General features: G+C 49.6%; 1 protein-coding gene across 3 annotated transcripts in view; it reads right to left on the reverse strand.

Annotated features, from left to right (window-relative positions):
- The window catches only part of CTIF (cap binding complex dependent translation initiation factor), a 303,031-nt gene that overhangs the window by 209,967 nt on the left and 76,463 nt on the right, over positions 1 to 16,601 (reverse strand). For all 3 annotated transcript variants that reach the window (XM_082853169.1, XM_082853167.1, XM_082853168.1), the window contains exon 3: positions 6,132 to 6,203. In XM_082853169.1, coding sequence (XP_082709295.1) covers positions 6,132 to 6,203 — 72 coding nt within the window. The remainder of the gene's footprint in view (positions 1 to 6,131; positions 6,204 to 16,601) is intronic.

The following is a 16,601-nucleotide window of genomic DNA, read 5'->3' on the forward strand; positions in this document are numbered from 1 at the left end:
TTGCCTCTGGTGCTCTTTTCCCTCCGACATGGCAACTGCTCCACCAAGCTGGGTCCTAAATGGATGGCTTAAAGTTACTAAGATTCAGAGCTGCTTGTTACTGCAGCATTTCCTAGGCTATCCTGACTGATACAGAGGGACAGAATTTACCTATAAGGAACGACAGAGAAAATACAAGCCATGCAAGGTACACAAATGCGTGGGGTTGGACAGCAGCTCCAGCAACTCAGCGGGGTGTACAGACACCCCATCCCCCACCACTCTGGTAAAACCCAGCACTAACCAACGACTCCAGCTGTGCCCGCTCCTCTTGTCTAACATCCCAACATCATGGCCAACTTCAAGTCTCTGCTAACACCACTTTTTCTCTCTTCACCTTTTTCTCTCTTCCCTTCCATCTGGTCAGACATCCTACCCATTCCTGAAGGCACAGATCGAGTCTCATGTCCTGCAAGCCATCTCCCTACCCGCAGAGAGCAACAGGGCCATTCCTTGGGATGACTGCAGTGTCTGTGCTCAGGGCATCTCTTTGGGGGTCTTACCGTGTGTGTCTTTAGTCTGTTTCATGTTCACTAGCCTCTGCTCTACAAACAGGTAGTGAGCTCAAAGGCTCCAGCTCATATGTGAGCCAAGCTCACAGCAGGCAGTCAATAAATGCTGAGTGAACAGAGAGCAGTGCCATGAACATACACATGATATTTCTTAATTATTCAGAGAAGCTGATTAAAAATCTGGGCACTTTGACTCAGATATCATTTGTACTGAGTTTTTAGACTGGCTCTGAACCAGATACTATAATTCCTCAAGGGCAGCAAGATGACTGGCAGAAAATCCCTTCTACCCTTTTCTGTGAGCCAGAGGGAAGCAGTTCATTTGAGGCTCACCTCTGCCTACCATCTGTCATCTCTTGGGTCACAGTCAATGCTGACATGTAGGATATACCTAACCTGCAGGTTGACACAGGCATCAGGGTATGTGGGGGGAACAGTAGAGAAATCAGGAAAATCCAGACCTGCTGATTTCAGCAGCCATTTGGACCCACTTCATGGAGACACAGAATATAAACAGTGAAAGATGTTTCCAGAGAGGCTCAGAGGAGTCTCATTTTGTGGAAGAGGCACTGGAGTGCACGCCACACCTGGGTCAACATCTGGTTCTTCTGACCCCTGCAACAAGGCTCTTTTCACTCTCTCCTGATGCTTCGATTTGCTACCGGGCATCACAGGTGGAAGAGGGGAGTGCCCTTCTCTCCTCACTCCAGGGAGTGTGGGATCACAGCCTGTCAGCCGGGACTCAGGACACCATTTCTGACACATCCCTACCTTTCCCAGGGCTTTGCATGAACGTGTCTGGTAAGACGTGTGCTCATCAGGTTCCCAGCAAAGATCCCATCACTTGCTCGATAGCCAACACCGTGGGCCAACAAGTCCTTTGGTCAGGAAGTCCTTCTCAAGGTCTAATCAGAGGCATCGCTGCTGTCTGGCATGTCAATTTCCTTTCCTTGGCATTTCTGTGCCGATGGAGAAGACCTGTTTGCGCCTGACTCCACACAACCTTGCACACGCCTTCAGCTTCCTTCCCTGAATGCTAAGTCCTGGGCCGGCACCTGGGGGTGTCGTCTAAATGCACTGGGCTGCACTCTCTCATTTCAGGCGCCTTCCTCTAAATCATCTCCAGGCACCTGCCCTGTTACAATAAGGTGGAAACTGTAATCCGACCTCCTGAGTAAATGACTAGGTGGCGGACGAACTCTCTTGGAAAGATGCTGCCAGGAGGCCAAACAGTCCCCAGTACAGCCGAGTCCCGACTACAGGCAGTTAACGGGCCTCTTCAGGACGATGTGGAACCCATTTTTTTATTCTGGACTCTCTGAGCCCCCTCCTTCCATTTCATGGGACTCTACCTACCCTGGCTTACCTCTATGTTGTGCCTCTGAAAGGGTTCAGAGAAGGCAAGGGTTTTTTTGATTTTATTCATTAATTAAAACAACAAAAATAATCCCAGTGCATGACTAATCCTCAAATGCTGCCTGCACCCAGCTCCTCACTCAGTGCATGGTCTGTGACTCACCACACAGCTTCCTGGGCAGAATGCAGCACCTCGGCATCCTCCTGTGGGCCCCACTGTCCGGGGTCCACGTGCCCGAAGTGGGGCAGTCAGGGAAAGTGCTGGAGCAGCCACCCCAGTCTCAATCTAGCCTCAGTTTCCTCCTGAAATTCTTCCCAGGGGTGAATGTGGGATAGGAGAGCTGCCCCATCATCCCAATGACTTCCAAAAGCTCAGCAAAGTTGGTGTGGCCAGAGGAATAGGACCTGCCAGGGAATGACTGCGTAGACTGGGTCTGAGCCATCTCAGGTATCATAATTGAGCACCTACTGTGTGCAAGGCCCTAGGCTGGGGGGGGTGGTGGTCAGGGATGTACAGGGAGCCCTGGTGGCGCCCAGCTCAAGGCCCACCAGCAGGCGGAGGGGACAGGCAGATGTACATACGGAATATCCTGATCACACCGTGGATTGGTGTGCGGGTGAGGGTGTCTGCCTGGTGGAGAGGGTACAGTGAGGAAGCCGGTGGGTGCTCATATGAGCTGGTCCAGTGTTCCTACATCTGGTGGACCAGGCTGAAGGGGCCCGTGAAGGCTGTATGGGCAGCAGCATCCCGTCAGATCTGCCCCCAGCTAAGGCACTCTTCAGCCGGCAGCTCCCTGGTTTCCCCTCCATCAGGGGCCGCTCCAGGGCAGGGTGGGCAGGGGCAGCTGTCTCTGGTAAATTGTGGGGCTTTCCTTATGTCACTCAAGGGATGCTGACCAGCTTTGATCCCTCCACTGGAGGGCATCAGGAGACGGCCGCTTCACGGACTTCCTGGCGGTCCAGTGGTTAAGACTCTGCTCTTCCACTGCAGGGGGCGTGGGTTCCATCCCTAGTCGGGGAGCTAAGATCCCACATACCGCGTGGACAAAAAATTAAAAAAATTTTTAACTTTTAAAAGAAGATGGCTGCTTCTTGAGGGGACACCAGAGGCTCCTGGAGACGAAGCCCAGGGTGGGTGCTCCCACTGGCAGGAATGTGGATGCGGACGTGAGCCAGCACGGGCCATGGGACAAGGGCAACACCCCAGAGAGGGCAGAGCATGAGAAACAAGGAGGCTGTCCCAACACGGTTGAGCTGCCATGCCAGCCCTGAACACCCTCCCAGGAGGGTGGCGAGAGAGAAAGAGACTTCCGTCTTGCTTACACCACTCTATTGTTCGTACCCTAATTAACTGAGTTATGTCTAGTCAGGCCTTTCATCACCGAACCAAGGTGATGACCTCAGGACACCTCATTTCAATCCTGTCTCTCCGTGCAGCGCGGGGTACAGCGTCTGGGGCCTTCCAGGAGGGCCAGCCCGATGCCACCACCTCTGCTTGGCCTGCCCGAGTGCCTTAGCTCTGGGCCACCTGAGGTCTGGCCACGCTGTGCACAGTGTCTCCTGCCCTGCACTGGGCATTCTTTTACACATTATCTTGCCCTTCAGGGGCCATGCTCCAGGCCACTACAAACACTCCCCGGCAGAGGAATCTATGAAAACTCCCTCCGCAAACACCCTGAACTCTTGGGCCCGCTGAGCTTTCCTCGGCTCTAAGCAGCTTCTCACGGCACAGGGTGTAACCTCACCAGGACTCAGGCGGAGCAGCCTTCCCGCTTCCCCCAGCTGGCTCGCCGCATGGGGACACCACGGGCTCTGAATCCAGAACACACAAGGCACGTGGCACGTGGGGCTGAGGCCATGGGGCTGAGGCCGTGGCTGTCCCTCGGTGCCCCGGCTACTCTTCCGCTTCTTGGAAGCAGATGTCTCCCCCTTCCTCCCTCTGAGATGATCAGACAGACTACACGGGGGAGGTGGGAGTGCCAATGGCCCCATGGCCTGTAGGAAACCCCTACTATGAAGCCCTCGTGTTCCGGGCACATCAGGGAAGTAAAGCGGGTTTACATCCTGAGAGCCCGCCTCACCCTTCCTGGGGCTCGTCCCCTATAATGGACTTATGCTCAGTTCCACCTGCCAAGAAACGACCTAACAGGAGCCTTTTACAATTTCTTCTTTCAGTTCAGTTGCATTTCGTTTTGCATTTCATTCAGCCCCTGCTTACCCCAAGCCAACTGTTCAGCTGCTTCTAAGATGGGAGTCGGGGTCAGCTGGTCTTCATGGTGCCAGGGTACCCCTTCCCACAAGCCCCCGGCCCTGGCCAACACCCCACCCACCCTCCTCCAGGGGGTGAAACCAGCTGTGAAAGGACAGCTCAGAGTGAGGCAGGCAGATGAGAAGCAAGTGGGAGGATACGCCAATCTCATCCCCCTGGAAACCTGTCCAGAGTGATGGGAAAATGGGACCAGAGAGAAAAGGTGGGGAGAGGGGACCCAGAAAAGAAGATAAAGGAGTGAGAACAGAAAGGAAGACTCTGAACGATTCCAGAACCAGACACCTACTGACTAAATAACAGAGAGCTGTTCTTTCAGTCTCTCATTTACCAGCCTCTTATGTCCCCATCCAAGACTTTCAACCCTTCCCTGAAGCTCTCTCTCTGATTTTTGAGTCCCCAAATCCAAGTCCACCTTTGCTGCTGAAATGTTAAGAGAATCTTCATGTAGGAAACCCCAGATAATTGGCAGACACTAGTGACAGTGCCCCTGACGTGTCAGGCCTTCAGCCAAGAGCTGGAGGGGTTTAGGGCGTATAAACGGAGTCCATGACCAAGCACCAGCAGTCTAGTGGTGAGGACAAAAGACCTCCATGGAAGGCTACCTACTACAGGAAGACAAGGTAAAGGGCCGATGAGGGGACAGGACAGGCGAAGACCTGGGTTCAAGTCCCAGCTTGGTCAGGTCATGACAACTCCATGGACCCCAACTTCCCTGTCTGTAAATGGCATGGAGAAGCTAGAAGGATCCTCAGAGGCCGCCGAGTCTCCTGGTTCTTGTGTGAGGAAGCTGAGGACACAGAGAACTGTCACCAGGTTTGTGGCAGAGCGCCCCACCCTGCTTTATCATGGCCTCCTACTTAAGAATCGACGAAACACACACACAAGCATCTTGTCATGTGACAGAACTGTCCAGGGCAGCTGCCCCGACACCCGCCCCCCCATGGTATAGCAAAGCCCTACAGCCTAAGAAAGATCTGGAACTGAGGCCACTGCCCACCTTCCCTCATGAAAGAATAGAGAAGAGTTGGTTTCATCAGCACCATGGACTGAAGTCAGACACAAGCAAGTGGGGCCAGGCGATGTGTCAACACAGGTGCTTTGGAACTGGGAGCAAGTTACTGCGGAAGCCCATAAAGCCTCCCTCATCTCTCTGGACAGGTGCAGGGGGAGGCTGGACTGCGGGTTGGGGATAGACGGAGTTTTCGGTCTCTGATCCCACCATCTCCCACAGGTGGGACGAGGTATCAGCAAGAACAGCTCGACAACCAGAGGGTGTACGGGACCTGGGGGTCACCAGGGACGGCTCTCGAGGAGCAGCTGCCTCCTTCCCTCCGGGCCACACGACCCGCACAGGCGCCCCCTCGGGATCTCACAGGGAAGCAGCAGGGGGAGAAGCAGCGGACTCCAGCCTGGTCCCAGGAAGCTGGTTGGCTTCCCTCACACCCACAGCCTGCCCCTTCCAGTCCTCTGCAGACCTGGAGCAGAAGCGATCTCCAGAGTGCGCCCCCACCCCACCAAAACCCTGGGACCCATCATCATCGCTGATGCGCGAACCTCCAGTTCACTCATTTTACTGCTGTATGATATTCCACCGCAAGGATGTATCACAGATCACTCACTTTATTGCTGTATTACAGTACATTGTAAGGATATATCACGTATCATTTATCTATTCTCCTCTCAACGGATCAGTAGTTGTTTACAGATGTTTGTTATTATAAATAATGCTGCTACTAAAAATAAATCTTATGAATCTATGTGTTCTGGGCAGGGAGGGCTTCACTGTGGGCTGCATATTCAGGGGGAACTTTCCAGGGGGCAGACTGCACCCTCCCTGTCCCATTTCCCGCACTCCCACATCACCACCTCTCAGGAGCACCATGGTGAACAGCCCAGGAACCCAGACAGACAAGACCTCGATGACCCCCAGATGGAGCACGGAGCTGGCTCCCTACCTGCTGCAGGGGGGCTCGCCCTCGGGAGAAGGAGTAGCTGCAGTCCAGCTGATCACTGCAGTCCGCCGTCCACTGCAGGGGAGAAAGGAGTGGTCAGTGATGGCAGGACACACAGGCTCATCCTCACTCTGCCCTGGCCCCCCAGGCACGGTCCCGCCCTGCTGCAGTAGAGCCAGTAAGAAATCCTGCTCAGCCGTTTTCGAAGCCAAATCTTTCTGTACCAGCAGGTCCCACTTGGCATCTCCCAGTGCCACATGGAGGTGGCCCGTTGGCGTATGTGTGGGGAAGGCAAACTCATTTCCTACCACCTAAGCCCACCGAAGTGATGAAGAACAACTACCTTCCAAAGCCAACCAGACAACACAGAGGGTAAATATGAGTTTTGAGAAACCAGCACCATGTCTGACCACCTAACCATGCTTCAGCCCACTAGCTCCCTACAGTGTCAAGGCTGGAGCTAGAGGAGAGGCATGTATGTGTGGATCACACCGTACACCCAGCCTCAAAGTACGGTGGACTGTGGACTGACAGGAGAGCATGGCATCGGGGAAGAGCCCCAGACTGGCCATCAGAAGCCCAGTCCCACCACCAACCTCAGGGGCCTCATGTGCCCCGAAGTGTGATATGACAACTACCAGTGTAAAGGTCCTCAAACCCTGCCACGTAGGGGGTCTCTGGGTCCTAATCTCCACCCACTGAATCACTCGCTGAGGGCAGCACCTGTCTTCTCCATTTTGACAAGCTTTCCAAGGGATGCACCAGAAGTTTGAGAGCCACTGAAATCCATGTAATCTCTCAGGCTTCACTGTGTCATCTATAAAATGGGGACAGCAAGGCTGGGTGACTCTGCAAGGTTGAAATAAAGGGACTTTGTAAGCTATGCAAAATCTCTATATAGATATAAAGTAGTAGTAAGAGTACAGCTCTTCCACGGTAATGTGTTATCTATATATATGGTGGTGCTTTTATTATCATGTCAGCTCACGGTGAACATTGATCTTGACCTACACCTGTATGATTCATAAAAAGCAGAGGAGCCCAGTCTCTGTTTGACACACTTGGTCAAAACTGTGCGTGAGTGTGGATGGCTCAAAGCCATCACCGTCCCGGATTTGTGAAACCTTGGCTAGACACACCCTCCCCCGACTGTGGGTCAAGGGCATGACCTTTGTATAGGAAAGACAGGCTGGTACAAGTGTACTCTACAGCAGTGCTGGCCAACGAATGGGAACCGCAGACATAATTTTAAATGATCTAGTAGCCAGATTTAAAGAAGAAAAAAGAAAAATTAAACTTAATAATGCATTTTATTTATCTCAATATATGTTTATCTCAATAGGTAATTGATACAAAAATGATCAATGAGATATTTTACATACTTCTCTCCATACTAAGGTTTTGAAATCTGCTTAAAGCATGTCAATTTCAAGTGCTCAAGAGCTACATGTGGCTAGTGGCCGCCCTATTGGACAGCACAGCTCAGTTCGAAGGAATTGGCAAAGGCAAGGTACCAGTCCCAAGAGAGTGTGCCCTCAGAGCCACTTCTTGCCCATCCCGGCTCTGTACCGCAGAGGGGCTGAACCCTGCAGACTCAGCTGGGTTCCAGCTGGGCTGGGCCAACGGGAGACAGGAAGAGAGAGAAGCCGCGGTGTTTCTCCCCCATCTCTCTATGCTTCAGGCAGCATTACCAGCAATGACTGGGTCTCCTTCAAGGCTCCAGCCTCACCAGATGGGCCCTCTGTGCACGACCCCTAACGCTGGGCTCTGGCAATACCATCTCCTCCCTTTGTGCCTCAGGCCTAGAGGTGCTAATGGCTCCTTGGGGCTGTTTAGTTTCTCAGCTCTTTTATTATCTGGGTAACCAACTCCCTGGGTTAAATTCCCTCTGTCTGGATATTTGTAGTCTCAAAGCATCTCTGCAAAGATATTTATTAAATTATAGGAGAAGTAAAGGGAAAAATGAGAAATCTATCAGACACCACCTTAAACCAAGTGATCAAGGATAATATTATCTGTAATAAAACATATTACCACCGTGGACTTCCCAGCGTAATGCCCTGAGAAGGGCCATGTCACTCCTGAGGTGTTCTTGCCAGAAATGCACGATCTCAATATGATCGTGAGAGAATATCAGGCAACCCAAACTGATGAACTTTCCAAAAAATAAATGACCAATACTCTTCAAAAGTGTCAAGGTTGTAGGGATAAGAAAAGACCACGGGAGTGTCACAGGTTGGAGGAGAATAAGAAAGCATGACAATTAGATGCAAATTTGAATCTTGGAACAGAAAAAGGACATTAGTAGATAAACTGGTGATATTCAAATAAAGTCTCATCGTACCAATGTTAATTTCTTAGTTCTGATCATTGTACTACGGTTATGTAAGATATTCATATTAGGGGACAGGTACATGGGAACACCCTGTACTATTTTTGCACCTCTGCTATGAGTCAAAAGTAACTTCAAAATAAAAAGCAATCCAGGGACTTCCCTGGTGGTCCAGTGGTTAAGACTCCGTGCTTCCACTGAGGGGGGTGCGGGTTGGATCCCTGGTCAGGGAACTAAGATTTTATACACCGCGTGGCACAGCCAAAAAAAAGAAAAGTAATCCACACATGTATATATGTGTATATAGATATATATTTGTAGACTATTTGAACTACTATAAAAACAATCCCTCTGCTTTACTGCTTTCTATACTTGAGTGGCTTCTCCTTTCCTGGTTGGAGGCTGGCTGACAGTGGGGAGGATGGTCAAGGCACGCAGTGACTACCGGCCCGGAGAGAACTAGATCCTGCACTTCTCGTCCCGTCCCAGGACAGCCTTGCAGAGAAGGCTTCCTCCAGTGGGGCATCCCAAACACTTCAACCCCAGCTGCATACTGCTGACTTGACGTCTCGCACGTCTCGCACAGAGGTGACTTGAGGGTGGGCACACCTCCTCCTGGGGTCAGCGTGGTCCCCGCGTGGTCCCTGGCAGGGCGGGGATGGGGTGCCACGCTGGCTGCTCCTGACAGGCGGGCACAGAGGGGCGGCCGAGGCTTTGCGCACAGCCACGTGCCACCTCAGCCCCCTGGCTAGGCTTTCCCAGAGCGATTCCACGCTCCGATGAGACTGCTCTGCTTTGCCAAAGGTCATCCTTAACTTTACGCTGGCCAACCTTCCTGAGCGCCTTTGGTGTGGGACCTGCCACCGGCGCTCCCTTCACAGCAGCGGAGGTGAGATGTGCAGTAACAGTAACGCGGGGAGGGGGAGGGCGAGGCTGAGAAGGGACAGTGTGCTCTCGGAGGGATTCCCTAGGGAAGGAAAGCAGTGGAGCCCGGATCCCTGGAGAAGAGTGAGCCCGAGTGTGGACATGGCAGGGGAACACTGGCCAGCTCAGGGGCAGAGGGCAGCAAGCAGGACTTTCCCGCTAAGCGGTCAGAGACTCTTCCTGGGTGGAAAGAGTCCGAAGGCTTCTGTTAGGGGAGGGGGTCATCAGAGCTGTGCTAGAACAGGCTGAACTGGCCCGGAGTGCGGGTGTGGGGAACCCACTGGTTGGGAAGCTAGAGTCCAACATCCAGGTTTCCACTGGGAGAGCAGGCAGAGACAGAAATGAAGAAGTGGCTCTGAGAGCACCATACAGTTAAGCAGTGAGCAGAGGGCTGATGTGTTTAGGAAAGCTAGCAAGATAGTAAAGTCCACAGAAACCCACCCCACAGACCCAGCCATGGCCCCCAGGGAAAGCTTTTGGGGGAGGGAGTGTGGTCCAGCTGGGTCCTGCTTTCCTGACCCCCGGGGAGGAATTAAATGTGAGTCATCGCAGTTCTCCCAGGAAGTTGTACCACTGGGCCCGTGCGGCATCCAACCCCCCAGCCACATCCGCTCTCTGCTGCTGCCTGACCCTACAAGCCCCTGGGAGCTCTCCCTTCCCTGTTCAAAGCTCCTCCCCGCTGCTGGGATTCTGCTGCCCACGCTCTTCTTTCTTCTTAGGCTGCAGCCACCACCACCTCCCTCCCCTTTGCCTTTTCTGAGCCGCCGCCTAGAAAAGTCTCCAGACACAGACCTTCCGGAACCGTCCTTATCTGTATGAGATGACTCCAGAACAAGAGAAGGGCCCCCTTGGGGAACACTCTCCTCGGCCCTGCCCCTGTGCCTGGTTCAGCCAGGGTATTTCTCCTTTGAGGTGAAGGGTTTACAGCTGGGAGTAAGTTCTCTGGGGGGTAAGGTGGCCCCTCCTGAAAAGGTCGTTGAACACAAAGAGGCAGGAAAAGTGGGAAATCTGTATGTATGGGAACAACGAACATGGAATTCACAAGAGTGGTTTTGGGCCTTCACCATAACTGCTATAATTTATTTCTTAATTTAAAAAGATGAAACAAAGAGGGCACAGGGTTAAGGTTTAATAAACGGGAGTACAGATGTTTAGTCTGTACTCAAAACAGATGCTTATTCTATTATTCTCTGCTTCTATCGGTACACTTTAAATACTTCATGCTAAAAGAATTAAAATCTTATTATCAGTCATTTGCACCCCAGGATGGACAGTATTTTTGGAGCACACTTGATGGAGGACAGAGGAAGTCACCGAAAGCTGAGGGAGGATGAGCCCCAGGCTGGGGGAGGCTGAAAGTGGGTGGCGTCTGAAGTCCCTGGGGCTCGTCATTCCAGACATCAAAGTGTATCAAGGCCAGAGCCACACCGTCAGGCTGAATCAGCACAGGAGGAGAGGAAGAGATCAACTGATAAAACCAAATCCATAAACAAACAGATCTGCAAATGGGAACTTAGTATGTGATAAGGACAGTGTTTCACACCAGGGGAAAGGAGAGACCATCAATAAACACAGGGACTGAGACAACCAGCGAGCCAGCGAGGAAAAAATGACCCTAGAATCTGCCTCCCAGTACCATGGACAACACATTCCAAGCTGGTTAAAATCCAAGATACAAGTTTTAAACTCCATCAAAGTCTAAAATTTTGTGTGACAAAAGAAACCACAAACACAATTAAAGACAAGTAAGAGGCCACTTGCAACATGTGTAACAAAGGACTCATCCCCAGAAAATATAAAGATTTCATTTAATCCAGGCACTATTCTAAGCCTGCTACTTACATTAACATTTACTCCACATAGATCCCAAGGCCCATGTATTACCCCCACTTTGCAAATATGGAATTTGAGGCATAGCATGGTTAAGTAACTGAGCCAGGGTCACACAGCCAAAAAGTAGCAGAATGAGTAAAGGGGATAAATAGGTATTAATTCAAAGAGCCAGTCAAAATGTTGGAAACTCAATGTGACGTATAGTCTTGCGTTAGATGTTGAACCAGAAATTTTTTATTGTAGTAAACTATACATAATTGACCATTTTAAATATTTTTAAGTGTACCGTTCAGTGGCATGAAGTACATTCGCACTGCTGTACAACCACCACCACCACCCAGCACTCCAGCTCCCTCCGTCCCCAGCACTTTTTCATCCTAAACTGAAACTGTCCCCCTCAAACACTAACTCCCCATCCCCCCTCCTCCAAGCCCCTGATACCAACCATTCTGCTTTCATTCTCTATGAATTTGACTCTTCTACACGCCTCATAGAAGTGAGATCATACAGTACTTGTCCTTTTGCGTCTGGTCTGTTTCTCTTGGCATAAAGTCCTCAAGGTTCATCCATGTTGTAGCGCGTGCCAGGATTTCCTTTATTTTAAACCCCAGTAATATTCCTCTAGGTATGGACCACATTTTGTCCATCCAGTCACCCACTGATGGACATTGGGGTTGCTTCCGCCTTTTGGCTATTGTGAATAATGTTGCTATGAACATGCTGTACAGGTATCGGGTCACGCCCTTGCTTTCAGTTCCTTTGGGTGTATACCCGGAAGTAGAATTGCTGGATCATACAGTAATTCTATGTTTCATTTTTTGAGGAACCTAGAATTTTTTTTTAACTTTTGCTATAAAGGATATTATTGAGAACACTGGTAAAATAAAAGGTCTATAGATTAAATAATTGTACTGTATCAATGTTTATTTCCTATACTGTAATTATAAGAGAATGTTCTTTTTATGGGGGAGTAATATTCCGTTGTATATATGTGCCACATCTTCTTTATCCATTCATCTGTCGATAACGGATTCACTTTGTTATAAAGCAGAAACTAACACACCATTGTAAAGCAATTCTATTCCAATAAAGATGTTAAAAATAAATAAATAAATAAATAAATAAAATACCATTTAAAAAAAAGAGAGAATGTCCTTGTTCTTAGGAAACGCACAGTGAAGTGTTTAGAGATAAAGGGGAAATCTCTCTATATACAGAATCTATTGATCAATTGATCTATCTATCTATCGAGAGATGAGAGAAAAAATATAAATGTGGTAAGATACTAACACTGGAGAATCTGGGTGAAGGATATGCAGGAATCCTTTGTCCTATTATTATAATTTTTATGTACATCTGAAATTATTTCAAAGTGAAAAATTATTTAAAAAGTCATCTTATCCACAGTTTCTTAATCAAGGGGGTGCCAGGACCCCCCAGGGGGGCGATTCGAAGGTCTAGTGGGAACCACTGCTCTCACCCAACGTCCTCTTTTCCCGGCGAAGGGCCTGAGAGGAGACGGGGACAGCCTACAGATGGGAGCTTCTCAAAGTCAGGAGCTTGTTCGACTGCTTCCTCTGGGCTGGCACAAGGGCTTACTGACCAGGAGAGGGGGAACAGAGGAGGTGGGAGCAGAGACGGGCTGGCAGCTCACACTCTCCTCCATAGTGATACTCCAGGAAAACCTTGTGTGTGACGGGGAGGGGATGCTGCCCAAAGGCTGAGATTTGAGAGAGGGAGAAAGGCTTCTTGCTCCGATCTTAAGACAAACTAACTAACAAGAAACCCACACACCTTCCCTGCTGTGGAGGCAGCTTAACGCAGCGACCAGGAGCCTGAGCTCTCGACACAGCGAACGAACGTGAGTTCATATTCCTGCTCTACCTCTTACGCTGTCCCTTGGGAAAGTCTCTTCCTCCCTCAGACTACCTCCCCCAAGCTGTGATAATGACAGAAGCTGCCAGAGCAGAGGTTAAGCGTATGGCACCTGGAGCAAGATCAGCTGGTTCAAACCTCACACCGACCACATACGCCCTGTGTGACCTTAGGTAGCATATTCAACCTCTCTGTGCCTCTGTTTCCTCCCCTGTATGCTGGCAACAGTAACAGCATCTTCTTCACAGCATTGTGACGTAGAGTAAATGAGTTACACGGACACCCCTCTGTGTCCTTTGGTAGCTCCTCCTCATGGCCCCAACTTCCTTTTTTTTTTTTTTTTTTTTTGCGGTAGGCGGGCCTCTCACTGTTGTGGCCTCTCCCGTTGCGGAGCACAGGCTCCAGACGCACAGGCTCAGCGGCCACGGCTCACGGGCCTAGCCGCTCCACGGCATGTGGGATCCTCCCAGACCGGGGCACGAACCCGCGTCCCCTGCATCGGCAGGCGGACTCTCAACCACTGCGCCACCAGGGAAGCCCCGGCCCCAACTTCTTAGAGCTCAGTCTTTGACCCTCTTGTCTAAGCTCCCTCACTCCTTGGGCTTAAAATGCCACCCACATGCTACTATTTCCAAGTGTGACTCTCCAGGTCATTCCCCTCTTCTGAATGCCACTTTGTACATCTAACTGCTTGATCAACCTCTCTGCTAAGACATCCAATACTACCTTAAACCTTTCACATCCAAAACCCGAACTCTTGACCTTTGCTCCCCCAATGCTGCTCTTCCAGGGTCTTCCATCTCATTTCTGGAAAGTCTGTCCTTCTATAGGCTCAGGCTACTGTCAAGGTCATTCATTAGAAAATCATGTTATCTGTGCCTTAAAGTATGAGAATCTGACCACTTCTCACCACCTCCACGGTGCCACACAGCTCCAATTCACCATCACCTCTGACCCTGACCAACCAAGGACTTCCTGGTCCCCCTGCTTCCTTTCCACCCCGCCCCTTGCTATAGCCTATTCTCCACACAGCACCCAGAGTGGTCCAATTTAACCAGTGATACCATGTCCCTCCTCTGCTCAAAACCTCCCGGCGTCTCACCGATGAGGCCCCACAGACCTGGCTCTTTGCTCCCCACCAGACTGGCCCCAAAGCTGTTCATCAAAGTGGGGTACACTCCCACAGCAGAGCTGCGCCCTCAACACCCCCTCTGCTGGGAAGGCTGGTTCCTAAGTGATCTCAACTCTCACCTTCTTCAAATCTTTGCTCAAAAGTCTTAAGTAAACCTTTCAGACAGCCCACCACTCCGCCCCTTCTTGCCTCCTTCATGTGTATCACCTTCTAACATCTATTTTCTTCTTTGTCTATCACCTGTCTTTCTCCAACTGAAAGTAAGAGCTAGGAGGACAGGGATTATGGTCCATTCTGTTCATGACTTTATCCCAGAGCCTAGAATGGGGCCTGAAATAACCATTCTTAGCTATAATTATATTTCACTATTTAGCCAACAGTAACTGGCAGGTTTAAACAATTATACTTTATGCAAAAACCACCAAATAATGTGTAGGAAACCATGCTAAATAAACGAGCAAGCTAAATGTGACATGTATGCTAGGAGTTCAACTCTTGAAAGGTGTATTAAGAAAAAATAATACACAAAAATTACACTAGTTTTTATCATAACATTATGGTGGGGACTTCCCTGGTGGCGCAGTGGTTAAGAATCCGCCTCCCAATGCAGGGGCCATGGGTTTGAGCCCTGATCTGGGAAGATCCCACAAGCCGTGGAGCAACTAAGCCCATACATCACAACAGCTGAGCCTGTGCTCTAGAGCCCGCGCGCCACAACTACTGAGCCTGTACACCTAGAGCCTGTGCTCCACAAGGAGAGAAGCCACCGCAGTGAGAAGCCCACACACCACAACGAAGAGTAGCCCCCGCTCGCCACGACTAGAGAGAAGGTCTGTGCACAGCAACGAAGACCCAACGCAGCCAAAAATAAATAAAATAAATAAATAAAATTTAAAAAATAAATAAAGAGCTAAAAACATTAAAAAAGAAAAATTCTTCCTTTAAAAAACAAAATTAAGGTGGGCTTCTTTCTCTGTTCTCTGATTGTCTCTGTTTTTCCAATTGTTGCTTTAAAAGTAAAATAAAAATTTAACCTATTTAAAAAATGGCTGGTAATCACATTAAAAAGTGCTCAAGCTCACTAAAAATTGAGGAAATGCAAATTAAAGTGACAAAAGACCATTTGTCCCAATACACTGGCGGTCCTGTGAATAATGCAACAGGCGTTTGGAGAGCAATTTGGCAACAGCTATTAAAACTGATTCTACTTCTCAGCGTCCACCTAAAGAAACAGTTTTATATGTGCAGGATGAGGCATGTTCAGAAGTATTCACTGAAATAGCTTGTATTTCCAGGGGAAAATCCGGAAATAATCCAAATGCCTAGCAATAGGTAAATGGTTGAACAATGGGACACCCATACTATGGGCAATTGTGCAGCCATTAAACAGAACACAGCAGATGTACAAGCCTGGAGGAGTCCCCAGGGCATACAGCTATGGGGAAAAGGTGAGTTACTGAACAACATATTCACCAGCCATGATATATGATTGTGAAATAATATATTTCTGTAAGTCGTATTTTACATACACACACACACACACATACACACACAAACACACACGTAAAAGCACTGAAAAGGTGAGGAGGTTAACTCATCATTCCAGTGGGGGGTAGGGTAAGACAGTGGAATGAGGACGTAACTAATCAGCATTTGAATTCTTATGTACCATGAGAATATATGCATACAGTACTTGTGTCATTAAAAATAATTTTTTTTTAAATAAGAAGAATGAGTCCCTACATTCACACCCCACAGGTCCCCTTAAACTCACTTCTGTTAAGCCTTTCATAGGGGGTCCACCATTGATCGCTTCCTCCTATGAGCAAAGATGACAGGGAAAAAGGATTCAAAGGACAGGAGGAAGTGAGGGAATGGGATAAAAGAGGGATGAGGGAACAGTGAACAGGAAAGGCAGAATGTAAAGAAAAACGTAAAAAGAAAGAGAAGGAAAAACATTGTGAGAAGGCGACATCATGCCAATCTGAATGCATCCTACATATAGGCACGGTCGCATCTCTCTTGTGAGGTCTCTGTGCGTGAGACAAAGCCCAGGACTTCCAAGTGCCTGAGAGCATCAAAAAGAGCTACAGGAAGTTCTCTTCACCCTCACTGGCTCTTCATTTGACTTGCAAACAAGCATTTAGTGTAAAACACGCTTTCATTAAATGTATCCACTCTTTACAATGGCCCTACGTTCTATCCTTCCAAGGGAAGGCAGCTGGACATGGAGGGGTAGGAAGGCAGTCAGACAAGTCCACCTGTGGCTGTGGTCGTCAACCTGAGCAGAACATCAGAGTCACGTGGGGGTGGATGAGAGGCCAATGCCCAGGCCCCTCCCCCTTCCACTCAACTCTAGGGTGGGATCTGTCCGAGC

Source organism: Leucopleurus acutus (genome assembly GCF_964270905.1).
Source record: "Leucopleurus acutus genome assembly, chromosome: 13".
NCBI classification, from domain to species: domain Eukaryota; kingdom Metazoa; phylum Chordata; class Mammalia; order Artiodactyla; family Delphinidae; genus Leucopleurus; species Leucopleurus acutus.